The following is a 16,083-nucleotide window of genomic DNA, read 5'->3' on the forward strand; positions in this document are numbered from 1 at the left end:
TCTGCTCTCCGTGCACAAGCCTGGCCTCTCTGATCAGTTCTAATACCGCCACACCTCTTTCACTATGCTGCACTGTCTTCTCTCTGTTTCTGGAACACCCCAAGCTCAGTTCTCCAGAGGGCCTTTGCTCCGCCTGGAAGGCTCTTTTCTGGGCTGGATTCTTCTCCCTGATCTCAGCAGAAGCACTCACTGACCTCGCCTGACTGCCTCCTCTCTCCATCCTCATCAAGCTCTATCAAAACACATTCTTCTTTCCTTCATGGCTTTTTTCACTACCTGAAGTCACCTTACTTGGTGACCTTTCTTTATTTCTTATCTACCCCTGCCTTCAGAGTATAAGCTCCATGAGTGCAGGGACGTGACTGTCTTGTTGTCTACTGTGCCTCCAGGGTCTAGAACATGGAGTGGCACCTAGCAGACACTCACACATTTATAGGGGGTAAATCTTACTACTGGGAGGCTATCTCCAGGCCATGATGTGAAAGGCAGGGACCCTGCATGTGATCTCATGGATCATGTTGTTTATAAGCTGACAGTGTGGAAATGAGTTGGAAAGCCTAAGATGTGAATAACTTCTTTTTCCTTCTCCTTTTTTTTTTTTTCAAAGAAGAACTGTGGTTTCTTGATTCATGTGGTATAGTTGGGTTAAAAGAAGTAACTTTTTTTCTGTGCTGTCTTCAAGACTAGATTGTGCTAGAGGCAATGGGATATGGAGTGGTTCTCAGCTAATTTCTCCAATATGGCTCCTCCATAGTTGGAACGGAAATTAGAGGTAGGGACTGGAGCTGAAGATTCTCTGGATAAGATGTGATATTGTGCATCTGGTGAACCTCCTTCTCATCAGAAATTAAACTGTTACTATAAATAACTGGAATTTTTCTTTCTTTCTTCTTTTTTTATTATTACAGAAGTCATGGGTTTATAGAACCATCATGCAGAAAGTCCAGGATTCCCACTTACCACCCTATTGTTGACACCTTGCATTAGTATGGTACATTTGTTACCATTGATGAAAGCACATTTTTATCATCATAGGTGAACTATAGCTCATGGTTTAACTTAGGGTTCACTATTTGTGTAGAACAGTTCTATGGATTTTTTAAAATTACTATTCCTTTACCATATATACAACTTAAAAGTTCCCCTTTTAACCACACTCAAATATCTAAGATAGACAACCATGTACGAGAAGGTAGACACTTCAGACTAAATCTGCTGCTTGATGCCACAGTGTTGCCACGCTCTATCAAAAGCTACTCTCATGAACTGTAACAAATGTCCCACACTAATGCAAGGTGTTAATATGAGGGCGTTATATGGAAACTCTGTATTTTATGCATGCTTTTTCTGTAACCCTACAATTTCGCTATTAAAAAACAAAATATATTTTTAAAAAATACTCTCACATTTTGTTGCTAGTTTGTTGAGGAGGAACGTTTGCCAATCTATGGTGGTGAAGGCAGGACTCACATAGTTTTGTCTCTGTTTCCACTCTGAGTTGGGGCAAAGGAACGTATACAATAAGGCAAATCTGATTTGGGCAAAGCATGATTTGGTGACTTGCACAAGAAATTCAAATCCAAAATTTAAACTTAGCTTAGTCCATCAAACTTTTGTAAAGGCTAATAATTTCAAATCAAAACTTTTAATGTAACATGAAAAAATAAAACGCATTAGTGATGGGAAGGTCAAATCAATATGATAATATTAAAAATGCATACCAAAAACTAACCTCATTCTGGTTCAGTATTTTCCGGTATTCTGTGCTCCGTGCAAGAATGGTGACTCGAATCTTTCCATCCTATAACCAAAAGGAAAAGGCAAAATTATGCTAGGTATACCTGAACATGTGAATGAACACAAAGAGATCAAAGTCGATAAGGACACGTTTATGTAACTCCTTTTTTTAGCCTGATTCTTTCACAGTCCTCTTAGGAAATAAAAATTTGTCCACTACAGTCACAGAAGACAAAGACTCTTTATTACATTGCTTCTGTTTTTGTTTTCGTTGTTGTTGTTGTTGTTAGTTAGATGGGCTTTTTTGGCAGGGATAGTAGGGGTTGGGAGTATTTAAGGGAGGATGGGTTTCACAGAGGGAAAAGGCGGGGAAGGGAAAAGGAGAAAATAGCAAATTCTTCTAATATCCCTTATCTTATCTTTCATAGGTTGTTGGCAAATGATTTCAGATCACTCCAGGTCAGAAAACATTAACATAGAAAATACCATCTTCTGTTTACTTCTTTTTCTGAAAAGATGTTGATTTTTATTGGAGGCAAAAAACCAAGCCCACCGTAGAACCCCTAGTGGACTCTTTACCTTGCGTCCCTCTTGTGTGATGTTCAGTCTGTGTAACACGTGCTGAGAAAATGCTCTAAATAAGCCAGTATTTTGACAGCCAGTTATCTAAAATAAAAGCAATGGCTTATATTACAATGATTACTTTCACACTGCTATTTAAATGTTTTTGACTTATGTATAAATTTTATCTTAAAACCTATCAAAAATAAATTCCATAAATATAAATGAAAAGCAACAGATAAACATGCTTACCAGAGGGGTATTATAGAACAGGCCATACCTCATTCGGGGGAGTAATGAAAAAATAGCTTCTTTAAAACATACCTGAGAATGAAGATATTTTACGAGATAAGAGAGTAGGACTTTTACCCTCCCCACCAAAACAGTGCTTAGAAGTACAGAAAATAATTTTTAATTAATCTCCTTTTGCATTAAAATAATTTAAATAGGCAACATTTTTACTCAAGGGGAATAAAATCAATATTTTGGGAAAAGCTATAGAAAAAAGTTGTTAAAAATTAAAGGGTTAATGACAATAAGGCTTCTTATTTTAAAAACATAAACTATGAAGCCAGCGATGAATGGTAATAGCTAATACATACTCATATTATTAAATTTTTATGAGTGCGCCATCTGCGCATGACAGTTATTTACGAATATCACAGTAAAGTTTACAGTACCCTTTTGGAATCATAAGTTTTCAGATGTATAACATCATAATCAGTAAATGCTTTCCATGTGTCAGAGAACAAGTCACCATATCCATAGGAGCTCTGAAGAAGGAAATAAAACAAGTTAGAGAAATAAAAATGTACAATATGGCTTTTCAACCATGCAACAAAATACCTGAATTAGCTTGCCAGTGTTAAGAACCAATGATCCCACACAAGCTATAAAACCCATTCCAAAAAATGGTTCTTCATCTTGGGCATCATCTTGGGCCTGAGCAAATGCCTAACCTGATGAAATATTATCAAAAATAATCATCACAATTATAATCATATCTGTTAAAAGTGTTTTGTTTCTCCACCTCTAGACCATTTCACTCTCATGCTTTTAAAATTGTAGTTTTTGTTTTTCCTGTAAACCTTTGCTATAGCCAATCACAGATATACAACACACACACATCCACCACCAATATTTGTACAACACAACACATACATACATCACCATTTGTATACACTTTGATAGTCTCAGGGGGCTAAAAGCCATCAGGGTAAATGAAATATACTTTTGGAAAGGAATTTCAGAGCAAGAAAAAGAGCAGAAAGGGATTATTGTCCTTTTTGCACACAGAAACATCCTGAAGAAATGAAATTGTGGCAGCAAAACTGGAAACATGAGAGGAAAACATAAATACATGTAAAGAAGGAAACTAAAAGAAAGCACTAACATGCCAGAATTATAGAATCAATTCTCATCAGATTTCAAATTAAACTAAAGGTCAATGGAGGAGTGATAATGAAAATCTTTCTACACAGCTCCACGACAAGCCCCATATCTATGAAAAACACACTTCCCCTTCTGCATGAGAATTTGACCTTCAATTAACAGTCTAGCTCTGGTCCAAGGAGATAAAACAGCATGTGTTGGGAAGCAGATGTGGTTCAACTGATAGAGCTTCCGCCTACCATATGGGAGGACCTGGGTTCATTCCCTGGGGCTTCCTGGTGAAAAAGAAGAGAAAGCGTGCCCACGCAACAAGCCAGTGCCCGTGCAAGTGCCCGCGTGATGAGCCAGTGCCCCACACAAATGAGTCACACAGCAAGATGATGATGCATCAAAAGAGAGACAAGAGGTCAAGATGAACCGCAGCAGAAACCAGGAACTGAGGTGGTGCAATTAACAGGGAACCTCTCTCCATATCAGAGGTCTCCAGGATTCAATCCTGGAGAAGAGAAAATGAGAAGACAACACAGACAGCAAAAACAGCAGGTCGTGGGGAGGCAAAGGGGGAAATAAATTTTAAAAATCTTCTTAAAAAAACAAAAAACAGCATGTCAACTTGTTTCTAGGCAACATGGCTTATGTTTTTAAAAGATGCTTGATAGGTAACTGGCATCTGGACAGGAAATGCCATGCTTCAGCTTCCCTAAGGGCCGTGCCTCTCATAAGGGGGATGCCGGGAGCTCTGCCAGGGCGGTTGTTCCAGGTAATATTAGACCATGTGGAAATGAGACTCTTAAGCCAGGGCAGCTCCTGCACTTGCCCCAGAGGGATCCCATCCTGCATCTGAGCTGTGCCGCTAGGGCTGCTGGAAGGACTTTCCTTGGAAGAAACACCTGCAGCAGCTGCCCTGCTGACCAGCTGTGGTCCCTGGCAATTATAGTTCTGAATAGATTCATGCCAAGGGAACCTCTGGGCATCTCGTGTGTTGGAATGTTTACTTGAACCTCAGATGACCCCTTGGCGGGTGTTCTAACTTCCCAGGTTAGGCAACCTTCCCAGTGTTCGCTGTAAGCCGCGTGTCCCCCTCATCACTGTCATGGTGACCATTTAGAGTGCGCTTGCTGTGCGCGGGCACTGTGACTCTTCATGGCTAATCCTCAGAACGACGCGAGGTCGGTATTATGCTTATCCCATTTCACAGGTGAGGAGGCTGGGGCACACCGCAGGGTCACCTGGGTAGGTGGAGGGGCGAGATATGGAAAGAAGCCGAGAGAAGGCAGGCAAAGAAAAGGGGGGGAAGACTGCACTAAATAATGTGGGGAAATGTGGGAGGAGTAGGGAGTGGGGCATATGAGAATCCCCTTTATTTTTTATGTAACATTTATGTAATCTAAGTATCTTTAAAAAAAAAAAAAATACATATTTTTTTTTAAAAAAAAGACTGCACTAAAAACAAATGGTGGGTGTAATTCAACATATGCATTTTTGTAAATAGCTATAATTCAATGATTCACTCAATATAGTGAACTGAAACACACAGCATGATTTGGCATGAAACAAGTGGCAACAGGGAAGCTACTGTTAAACAAAGGTAATTATAAGAGGCCAAACTCTAAATAGAGGCAATCTGTTAAAACACGGAATTTACAGAAGTTAAGGAATTTCAGTCTTTAAGGAACAGAGATTACAAGTCCTAGGTGTTTGGAGTTCCACTTGTCCAAAGGAGAAAAGCAATATTCCCCTGCCTCATTCTAAAATTCAAAGAACAAAGGCATATGTATCTCTGCATATGTGTATATGTACATGTACATGTATGTATGCATATACACAGACATATCCACACCCATTTACATATGTATGGGCGTATGTGTGTGAACGTATATTTAAATGTGTGTATCTCAGAAAAGTCTGTTTCACCACTAGAATCACACATGTGGAGAAGAAGGCAAAGCCAGTGCAGAAACAGAGGTGCACTCTTACTTACGGTGTCCCACATCACGATGTACACGTCTGTACTGAATGAATTATTAACATGCTGAGTAATATAAAGATTGATAAAATCACAGAAGTGATGATACATGTTAACACCTAGTATTAGAAAAAAGAAATACTTGTTAGTTAAATCCAAAGAACAAATGAGCAAATAATTTTTATTCAATGTCATCTACTTATATAGTTTGATGACTTTTTAGTTGAAATAAATAAGGGTGAAACATGAAATGATCTATACATAGGTAATCCTCTAGTTACAGACTGCTTTGGTTCAAAATGCATTTTTTTAAGATTTATTTATTTATTGCTCTCCCCTCCCTCCATTGTCTGCTCTCCGTGTCCATTCACTGTGTGTTCTTCTGTGTCTGCTTGTATTTTCTTTATGTGGCTCGAGGAACTGATCCTGGGACCTTCCAGAGTGGGAGAGAGGTGATCATTCTCTTGTGCCACCTCAGCTCCCTGGTCTGTTGCATCTCTTATTGTCTCTCCTCTGTGTCTCTTTTTGTTGCATCATCTTGCTGCATCAGCTCTCCACGTGGGTCAGCACTCCTTACACGGGGCAGCACTCTGCATGGGCCAGCTCATCCCACAGGCCAGCTTGCCTTCACCAGGAGGCCCTGAGTAACAAACCCTGGACCTCCTATATGGTAGATGAGAGCCCAAGTGCATGAGCCACATCTGCTTCCCTCAAAATGCATTTTAAAATTGGTTATTTAGAAGTCAGGAATGCATTTTCCCATATAAACCAAGGAATAAATGTTCGCTAAGTTCCCAGAAGAGACAGCATAAGTCTATTTAACTCAAAATGGGATAGAACTAAAGGGTCATGGCAATTAATCATTCTTTTTACCAACATTTACTTTTTAAAATTAATAAATACTACTTCTTAAATAATTAAATAATCTTTAAATAATTACTTTTAAAATCTGTTCTTTGTAGAAATATTGTTTAAAATAAAAGGCACTGACAGCAGCCATTAACATTTTGATATTGTCATTGCTATTTCTTTCCTATTTAATCACTATTTATAACACTGCTTCTTGGAAAATGTTATCCAACCCCCATTTAAAAGAGCTTAGTGTCTCAATTTCTAATTGAATGAGCATGAACTTTGGAGTCAGAGGGTTGAATTCCAGCTCAGCCATTCATGACAGCATTCTCAGACACGTCCATAAACTCCCTAAAGCTTAAGCTTCTCTATTAGAAAGAAAAAACACTTAAATCTAAGTGCCAGCTTTGCAATGAGAATTCCAAAGATAATATGTCTAAAGTACTCTGGCACATATAGGTCTTTAATGAAGACTAGCTGGATGCCCATAAGTCAAATGAAGTAGAGGGGACGTGGCTGCCACTGTTTGTAAGTCAGGAGTTCAGAAGGCTCTCTTTAAAAAGAAACAGAACATGCACTCTCCCAATTTAGGTATGCAGCCACACTGCAGCCAACCTGGAAATGGACAAATCTAAATGTGATGCAATTCTGAGAACTGACATTTAAAATATGCTTTTTACAGGAGGGAAAAGGTTAAGAGAAACACAGTGACTCTCAAAGGCAGAAATTGTGAAACATTCTGACTTCATTCCTACAGTGAATAATAATAAAGTTGTGTGCCAAAAAGTAAAAGTAAAAAATACTGGGAAGTGGACTTGGCCCAATGGATAGGGCATCCGCCTACCAGATTGGAGGTCCGCGGTTCAAACCCCGGGCCTCCTTGACCCATGTGGAGCTGGCCCATGCACACTGCTGATGCGGGCAGGGAGTGCCCTGCCCTGCGGGCATGTCCCAGCGTAGGGGAGCCCCATGTGCAAGGAGTGCACCCCTTACGGAGAGCCACCCAGTGCGAGAGAAAGTGAAGCCTGCCCAAGAATGGCGCCGTACACACGGAGAGCTGACACAGCAAGATGACGCAACAAAAAGAAACACAGATTCCTGGTGCCGCTGATAAGGATAGAAGTGGTCACAGAAGAACACATAGCAAATAGACACAGAGAGCAGACAACTGGGGGGGAAGGGGAGAGAAATTTAAAAAAAAAATACTGAACTCTCTTTAGAGTGGTATCTTAAATGAATGTTTTGAGGGGCTTCTTTTTGTAGCCAGAGAAATCTTGGCTAGGCATAAAATTCCAAATACACAAGAAAAAGAAAGTCCTATGACAACCCATCCTCCTTTGCCAATTAGCCACGCACACAGATTAGCTTGCTCATACATCATTCAGCAAGTCCATAACATTTATAGAGGAATGCAACATGTATGAAACAGCACTGAACTGATTTATAAACAAGGACAGAAAGAGCCTCTACCCTCAAGAAATGTGCACCCTAGCGAGTCTTGTTCTTAGCATGCTCATTCTCCCAAGCTAAAAGTTCATATGAAATAGAAAACCAGGGAAGCGGTAGTTGAGTGCCTGCTTCCCATGTATGAGGTCCCAGGTTCAATCTCTGGTACCTCATTGAAAAAAAAAACAAAAAAAAACGGAATGACAGGATACGTTAGAAGGAAAAAGTAGAGTTATCAACCTAGGAAAGAAATGGCACATGTTTATGCCAGCCTTTTATTCCTACTTTACATATTTTATTACAGAAGTATCTACATAAATTTTAACAGCTCACGTACATTCAACTCTTTTACAGGCAGCTCAGTGTTTTCTTTATCCCTTTTTAATTTGTTCAAAATGAATCAGGACCTCGAACATTGAATTTTTACTTGCTTTTATTTCAAAAAATCTAAACTTGTCTTATTTCTGAACCTAATACATTGTAACATAAGAATTATGACTTCAGAAGACAGGGCACATTAGAAATATGAGCAATAAATTATAGCAATTCTGAAATATTCGTGACAGGAAGCCTGCCATATTTCACTGTAAGCCCAGTCTCCCTTGAATTTTGATATGATGTAGCATAGTAATCTCCACATTGAGAGATATAATGTATTTTTCCTCTCCCAGACAACTAGTTCACAAAGTTAAAACTACACTTGCAAACTGAGAGTTAAAAGCTACAGGCATAAAGGGAAATAATTTTTTTTGGCTTTCATTTTTTTCTTCAGAATATATTGTAGTGCTAATTTCTAGGAGAATTTTAAGTTCACTTTAGTCATGAAAACTAAAGGAGAAAGTTTGCCAGAAGAGGCCATGGACACATCTTTCCCATCCATAGTATACACAAAGACTTTAATTTTTAAAAAACTTTCTATTGAGGCACAATCTAAAGTGATTAGAGAAAGTAGATGGGGTAAATTTCATTACAAAAGGTGTATGAAACTCTTCTCTCATCTTTTGATTTTGACTAAGCCATTTGACATAAATGTGAAGGGTTCTTCTAATATCCAAGGCCTAAAATAATGGGAAATTCAAACTAGTTAATCTATTTCTTCAGAGAAGAAAGCACAAAGCAAAACTACTGTTTTAATATCACACTGCTTCCAAAAAAGTCATAGGAAATCACCACATACATATATAGAAACAGGAATAAAGTCACATTAACCTATAAATAAATAACAGACAAATTAACTTCTTACCTGCATCTAATTTCATGAAGTATGTTGGCTTTTCAATAACAATGTCACATTTAGCATCTTCTATAGGTCTGAAGTTGAGCTGAGTATAGCTCTGTAGCTCAGCAAACCTAGAATTATGAACATGGATGTGCTTTTAAAGTGATTCTTCCAAACTTCTTATTGCAACATTGCAATTTAGGATCTGTTCATTGGGTGGATTTTACTTCTAGAATGCAAAGTACTCCTATGGAGACATCTACAAATTCTCAAGCTTAATGAAATTTAAATAACTTCCTATCAATCTTAATGTTGAGACAGGGAATACAAAATTATTTTAAATTAGCCTAATTGCTAGATAAACTGGGAATTTTTCAGATGTAGAATAAATTATACAATGGATTAGGTAAATAATCTACCAGTAAAGTGGGAAGATTCAGAAAGGTAGAGAGAGTTCTTGGATTCTGCAAAAGATAGCAGCCCAGGAATTACTGAATGCCTTAAAAGATAGCAAACCACTAAGCTTCCAGGGGAAAGGAAGATCTATTTCTCAGAAAGCATCTTTGGAAGCCACACAGCACAATTTTCTTTCATAAAAAAGAAGAGAATCACAAGCATGTGACAAGAGACATTTAGAGTTAGAATAAAGATGGTCTGTTATTCTTAATCTTTGAGCTCATATCTGATTAAAACAAAACTAAACAGATCCTTTTAAAACACAATGCTGAAATATTTTCGTAGTTTTAAAAAATATGACCATAAATCTTTTGACAATTTTCCCTTCAAGAGGTGGAACTTAATTCCCAGGTGGGCTGGGCTTAGTGACTCACTTGTAATGAACAGAACACTGCAAAAATGGGGGCACGTCACTTCTGAGATAGATTGTACAAAGGCTGCGGTTTCCATCTTAGGGTATGCACTTCGTCTATGAGACCAGTCATTCTTGGGGAAGCCACCTGCCTGGCTGTGAGCAATCCTAGGAAGAGGACCCGCAGGACAAAGAACTGAAGTCTCGCCAATAGCCAGAGAGGGAGGTTTACAACCTAAGTGAGCTTAAAAACAGATTATCCAGCCCAGTTGAGCCTAGAGATGCTGCAGACTTGGCCAACTGCTCAATGTTGCCTCCTGGTGACCCTAAGCCAGCACCCCTCAGCTAAGCTGCTCCCAAATCCTGACCATAGAAACTGCCTGAAACTTCGTGGTTTGAAGCTGCTAAATTTTGGAGGAATTTGTTACACAGCAATAGATAACTAATACACACATACCCTAAGGAATTACTATGTGGGATTAGACATCAAAATGTACCAGGAAACAAAATGCCCACTAGGATACAGGAACTACCTACTGCAAAAGTTTGTTAAGTCAAGTGAGATAATGCCCTGCAGACAGTAAAATGCCATAAAAATGTAAGGTGGATTATTGTCCTGAATATTTTGTCTAGCATGAATATTTGACCTCAAAATTTAACATTATATAAGAGTATCCTATAAGCATAAACAGGTAGCACAAGAGGGAGTGATGGAACAGTTCTGTATTCTGACTGCACCTAGACATGTGATGAAAATTTCATAGAACTATACATAGAAAAAAAGACTGTCAAAAAGTAATTTAAAAAAACAAAAAAAAAGAAGTAAAATTTTTAAAAGAAAAAAAAAACCTGTCTAAAAACATCAGCGAAATCTAAATAAGTTCAGTTAATAATATACCAATGTCAATTTCTTGGTCTTGATAATTGTACTTTGTTATAAAAAATTATCATTAATGGAAGCTGGGGGAAGTGTATTTGGCTCAACTGATAGAGCATCCACCTACCATATAGGAGGTCCAGGGTTCAAACCCAGGGCCTCCTGACCCGTGTGATGAGCTGGCCCACATTCAGTGCTGATGCACACAAGGTATACTGTGCCAACACAGGGGTGTCCCCTGTGTAGGAAGCCCCATGCTCAAGGAGTCCGCCTTGCATGGAGAGTTGTCCCGCACAAAAAAAGTGCAGCCTGCCCAGGAGTGGCGCTGCACACATGGAGAACTGACACAGCAAGATGACGCAACGAAAAGAAACACAGATTCCTGGTGCCGCTGACAAGAATGTGAGCAGACATAGAAGAACACACAGCTAATGGACACAGAGAACAGACAATGGTGGGGGGAAATAAATGAAAACTGAATCTTAAAAAAAAAAAAAGGGAAGCTGGGGTTAGTGTAACAACAACAGGAATCCTCAGTATTATTTTTTTTTAATCTTTTTTTTTTTTTTTTAGATTCCCAGGGCCAGGGATTGAGCCAGGACCTCATCTGTGGGAAGAAGTTGTTCAACCACTTGAGCCACATCCACTCCCGTCTGTATTATTTTTTAAGCTTCTACATGAGTTTAAAATTATTTTAAAAGAAGAAGCTGAAAAAATATGTACCCTAAATTCCTTTATGTCTGGAAATGGTAAATTCCTTTATAGACCATGTGTTAGTTTAATACTGAAAATCTTTTAAATCAAAATATTATCCCTATTTGATAACTGCACTTAAGGAGATCACACAAGTGAATATCTTGTTCTTAGGAAATGTAGAAGGATATGTTATGTGTTTACAGAGAACGATGTGTGCATCCTGCTCTCAAATGTGCAGAAAGTTTTTAAAAATCGAAACAAAAAACATGTCCCTAAAGTTTAAAAAATTGATTAATGATATTAAAAATTACAGTTGTCTGTTCTCTGTGTCTATTTGCTGTGGTGATTTATTTTTTGACCTGCTTAATAGTGACATGGGGAGTTCACTTTTCCTAATCCAAATTGTATACTTTTCTGTATATTTGTTATATACTTTAATAAATGTATATTTTTAATGTGTTCCCTAAGTACATGCATGTGTTCCCTCAGTACATGCAGCAATTACAAGGAGTTTGAAGTGATTTTTTCCTTTTATGGGCAATTAGTAAGTACTATTATCATATTTCCTAATATTTTATAAACACATATTTAATTCAAATACAATGGAGGGAGTCTCTCTGTAACCTTCATTCCCAGAAGCTCATGCCAAATTATCTGTGAAAGAAATAACAGTTTCCATTTGAAAGTCCCCATAAAACCCTGAGAACACCAAAAATAAAAGTAAATACTTTAGAATATTTTTTTTTTTAAATCTTACCAAGACTGCAAAGGGCTTTTGCGCTGACCTTCAGACATCAATGTACGAATGTCAAGTTTACAGTGTCCTCCAATTTCGCCACTCTGGAAAAAGTCTTCTTTAAATCTGATGTAGAACAAGAAATTAAATTGAACTTAGAAAATTTTTTCATGACTCCAGCACATGGGTTGTAACTAAGGAGGTTTACCAATTTACAAAACCAATTTTTCATTAGGATTTACCACTGTATAATAAAAATTTCAAACATCTACAGAAGTAGCAGAATAGAATAAGGAATCTGAAGTACCAGTGACCCAGCTTCACAACAATGAACTCATGTCCCATCTAGATCATTCAACCCAACTGCCATATTGTTTTGAAGTAGATCCAAGACATATTCCTAGATTTGAAAATATTTCATAACTTCTATTAAGTTTTCACTTTAACCATTTAAGTACCTGTCGTGATTTCTCTTGATGTTTCTTAAATCCAGGTAGAGGTTGGTTGCTCTGCAATACTGAAGATAACGGGAACATACCAGACTTGAGTCGCCCTGAAATAATGTTGAGAGAAGAGAACTCTGAATATTAATGCAGTGAAGCCTCACCCAAACTTGCTAGAAATGTTGACAGCATATGTACCCTCAGGTTCAAACCACACAATGTATGAGGAAAGCTTCCCAGTGACTACATCTGTTTAAGGATTTTTCTCCAACCCAGCAAATCTTGGCCAAGCATAGTTCTGCCAGTTTGCACAAGCAAAGAACTCGCAAATGCTTTTTTGTTTTTTGTATCACCTGAAATTTTAAAGCCAAGAGTTGTATATATGGTTCATTGTGTTGAGTTCCCATGAAAGAGATTGTTGATGTGGGGGGGAGGGGCAGGCATGGTATATGGGAACCTTTTATATTTTTTAATGTAAAATTTTTTGTGATCTATGAATCTTTTAAAAAAAGATAATTAAAAACTTGCTAAAAAAATAAAATAAAACTAGCTTAGAACATTTTAAGGAAAAAAAACATGCACTCACAGCCATTACTACTTCCCCCATTTATGCTCCCACATATGTGAGAAAGCACTTATCAAAAAGAAGCCAAAGGAACAAGGGAGACGGTACAAGAAAGAGACATTAAAATGCAAGGCAGGAAGGGCAATTTCCAGTGTTAATAAGAGGCACTCTCTGTAAACTGTAAAACCTCAAGAGCAGCAGGATGGGCATGTTTTCTAAATAATTGAATAAAGGAGTTGAAGTCCTCTTTCAGCAAATCTAGTTTGTGTCGAAAGGGGAGACCTTCAAAAACCTTTATCTACTCTGGAATTAATTATAGGTTTAAATGCCATTTTGTTGGTTTTTTTCCATAACTTCCCACTGAATATGAGGCCTTAGTCTCAACCCACATGCAGTTGGTGAGGGATTATACACTGATAGCATGAAACACAGCAAAATAAATCTTGTGCAGGATTTATCATTCTACAAACCACACTGGAAGATGTGTGCAAGATGGGGTTGTGGCTCTTCCCTTGCCCTCGTGACGTAGACAGCGAGACCCCATCAAAGAAGGCCACCAGTGACAACATCCCTGTAAAGGAGCACGGCAGCAATGCAGGCTAGTGCTGTGCCTCCCACCTTTGGGGGGCATTCATCTTGCTATTATTGCTAATAGTTCCGTTATATAACACCTTCTAAAGCACTGTAGAGCGTGCGTTCAGTTTTCAATGCAAATGAATTTAAAAATCTTTTTTTTATTTTAGTTTTCCAGATTGCCTGGAGATACAGAGACCCCTCAGAAGTCAACGACTTGGAGTTCAGGATCACCGGGCTGGAAGGGAACAGACCTTACTGGTAAGTGCTAACAACTCCATGAAGCCTTAAATAATAACACTGAGCCCTTTGCTGTGAGCTTTTTATGTACAGAATCTCATTTTTATGTAGAGAATCTCATTTCATCCTTACCACAAACTAGGAAAGTAGCAAGCTTTAAAGAGAAGGAAACTGAAACACAAGTAGTTTGGGTAACTTGTCCAAGGTCTTGCAGAGTTCAACAGAGAGCCGGGATTTGAACCCTGCAGTCTAGGGCCTGCTCTTCAACTTACTAACCCAAAATGCCTCTACAACTTGCTTGTCTTAAACACTTAGGTGCAAGGTATTAAGATTGAAAGTAAAGTAAAAAAGGTCTGCATTTTAATTCTAGATATGTAATTCTTCAGAGTTGCTGTGTGGTCTTAAGAAGGTACATAACTTCTCTGAGGACCCTGTTTTCCTTTCTGGTAAAGTGGTATCTTCCCTGCCCATAAATATAGGTCTTATGAGATTCTGTACTAGCTAATGTACAGGAAAGATTTTTGCAAACTATAAAATGCTAAACATAGACCAGTATGATGGGAGATAGGGGTGGGGATGGGGTGTATCATCTGTTCCAAATTATCTGGCAGGGAATTTGTCAAGATGCAATTTACTAGTTTGTCTTCTTTGCATATGAGGTGGGGAGGGGGATAGCTAAACCTGAAAACACATTAACTTGCCAAAATACTCCTATCTGATACATATGTGAAAAAGAGGACATGGTTTCCAAACGAAACAGAAAATATTTCTGGAAGTTAAATAATATTCAAAGCCAATAAATAAATGAGAGTGAGGTATTTCTTCTAGTGCCATTCTACTTTGTTTTAACACTACAATCTAAAGCAAGCTCTTTTATTAGGGATCAAAACACCCACCGTTTCCTGAGGCTGACAGAGTGCATGTATCTCCTCCAGCCGCTCTCTGGCATACCCAAAGTCAGCTTGTTTCCAGAATATGTCCTGAGCTGATTCAAGAGTGTCTGTCCTAATAATAAAAAATTTAAAAATTAAAAAAAAAAAACAGAAAAAAAAAGATTTACTTTTTCTTTTTCTGGACCTTAAGTTTTCTTTCTAAAGGTTTGTTATGTTGCTTAAACTCTGACATTACTTTTGATTTTTTAAAGTATACTATCTATACAGGAACCTCTTATATTTTTTAATGTAACATTTTATGTGATTTATATATCTTTAAAAAAAAGATAATAAAGGATACTATCATAAATTTTCCAAAACTATCCTCAGCTACATGAAGCTACCAAAATAAGTTATTCTAAAACTTATTCCTTTGTAATAAAAATACACAAGAGAAATGTATGAAACTATGATCATTTGGAAGGATGACAATGAATTGTTAATGTACTTTCTTTACTCTCATTAACCTAACACGTATTGAAAGTACTAATTATACTTAACCCTGCAGAAACTATCAATTTAACTTCTTTACTATACAGGTTGGGGAAAATATATTTTCTGTAATCCATAGTGTGGAAGAAATGACTGAAACCCCAATGGGAGACAGTCAAGTTGAACTCATTGTATAAACAAATTAATATCTAAAGGAACTGTGCTTTAAAATCAAAAGAATCTAGCTGAGAATTAGAGAAAGAAGGCAACTTGAAGAGGGAGGCAAGTATTCTCCGTGGAAACTTACCATCCCATGTCCACGTAGTTGCAAACAGGATAACCAAACCTAAACTCCGATTTGCAGGATTTCTCATAACCCCAGCAGTACTTTAGATTTTCTAAGTGTTTCTAGAACATAAAACACATACATTTAGACTAGTCTCTCTTCTTCTGACATTTTGAGAACTTAGATTTTTACTGTGAATAAAACACACCTTTAATAGACCTCTCATTTCTACATTTTACAATACATACTCATGTAATGAACTAGAGTAAATTCTAAGCACAGAGATGTTAAAATTCTCAACAACAATTATCTTTAAAGTTTT

General features: G+C 37.7%; 1 protein-coding gene across 2 annotated transcripts in view; it reads right to left on the reverse strand.

Annotated features, from left to right (window-relative positions):
• EOGT (EGF domain specific O-linked N-acetylglucosamine transferase) overlaps positions 1-16,083 on the reverse strand; it is a 37,791-nt gene that overhangs the window by 17,791 nt on the left and 3,917 nt on the right. For both annotated transcript variants that reach the window (XM_012521519.3, XM_004483328.3), the window contains exons 3-12: positions 15,783-15,883; positions 15,008-15,116; positions 12,749-12,843; positions 12,312-12,416; positions 9,198-9,304; positions 5,672-5,775; positions 2,979-3,071; positions 2,551-2,622; positions 2,317-2,403; positions 1,733-1,801 (exon numbers count right to left, since the gene is read on the reverse strand). In XM_012521519.3, the coding sequence (XP_012376973.1) occupies positions 1,733-1,801; positions 2,317-2,403; positions 2,551-2,622; positions 2,979-3,071; positions 5,672-5,775; positions 9,198-9,304; positions 12,312-12,416; positions 12,749-12,843; positions 15,008-15,116; positions 15,783-15,883 (942 nt within the window). The remainder of the gene's footprint in view (positions 1-1,732; positions 1,802-2,316; positions 2,404-2,550; positions 2,623-2,978; positions 3,072-5,671; positions 5,776-9,197; positions 9,305-12,311; positions 12,417-12,748; positions 12,844-15,007; positions 15,117-15,782; positions 15,884-16,083) is intronic.

Source organism: Dasypus novemcinctus, chromosome 26 (assembly GCF_030445035.2).
Source record: "Dasypus novemcinctus isolate mDasNov1 chromosome 26, mDasNov1.1.hap2, whole genome shotgun sequence".
Taxonomy (NCBI): domain Eukaryota; kingdom Metazoa; phylum Chordata; class Mammalia; order Cingulata; family Dasypodidae; genus Dasypus; species Dasypus novemcinctus.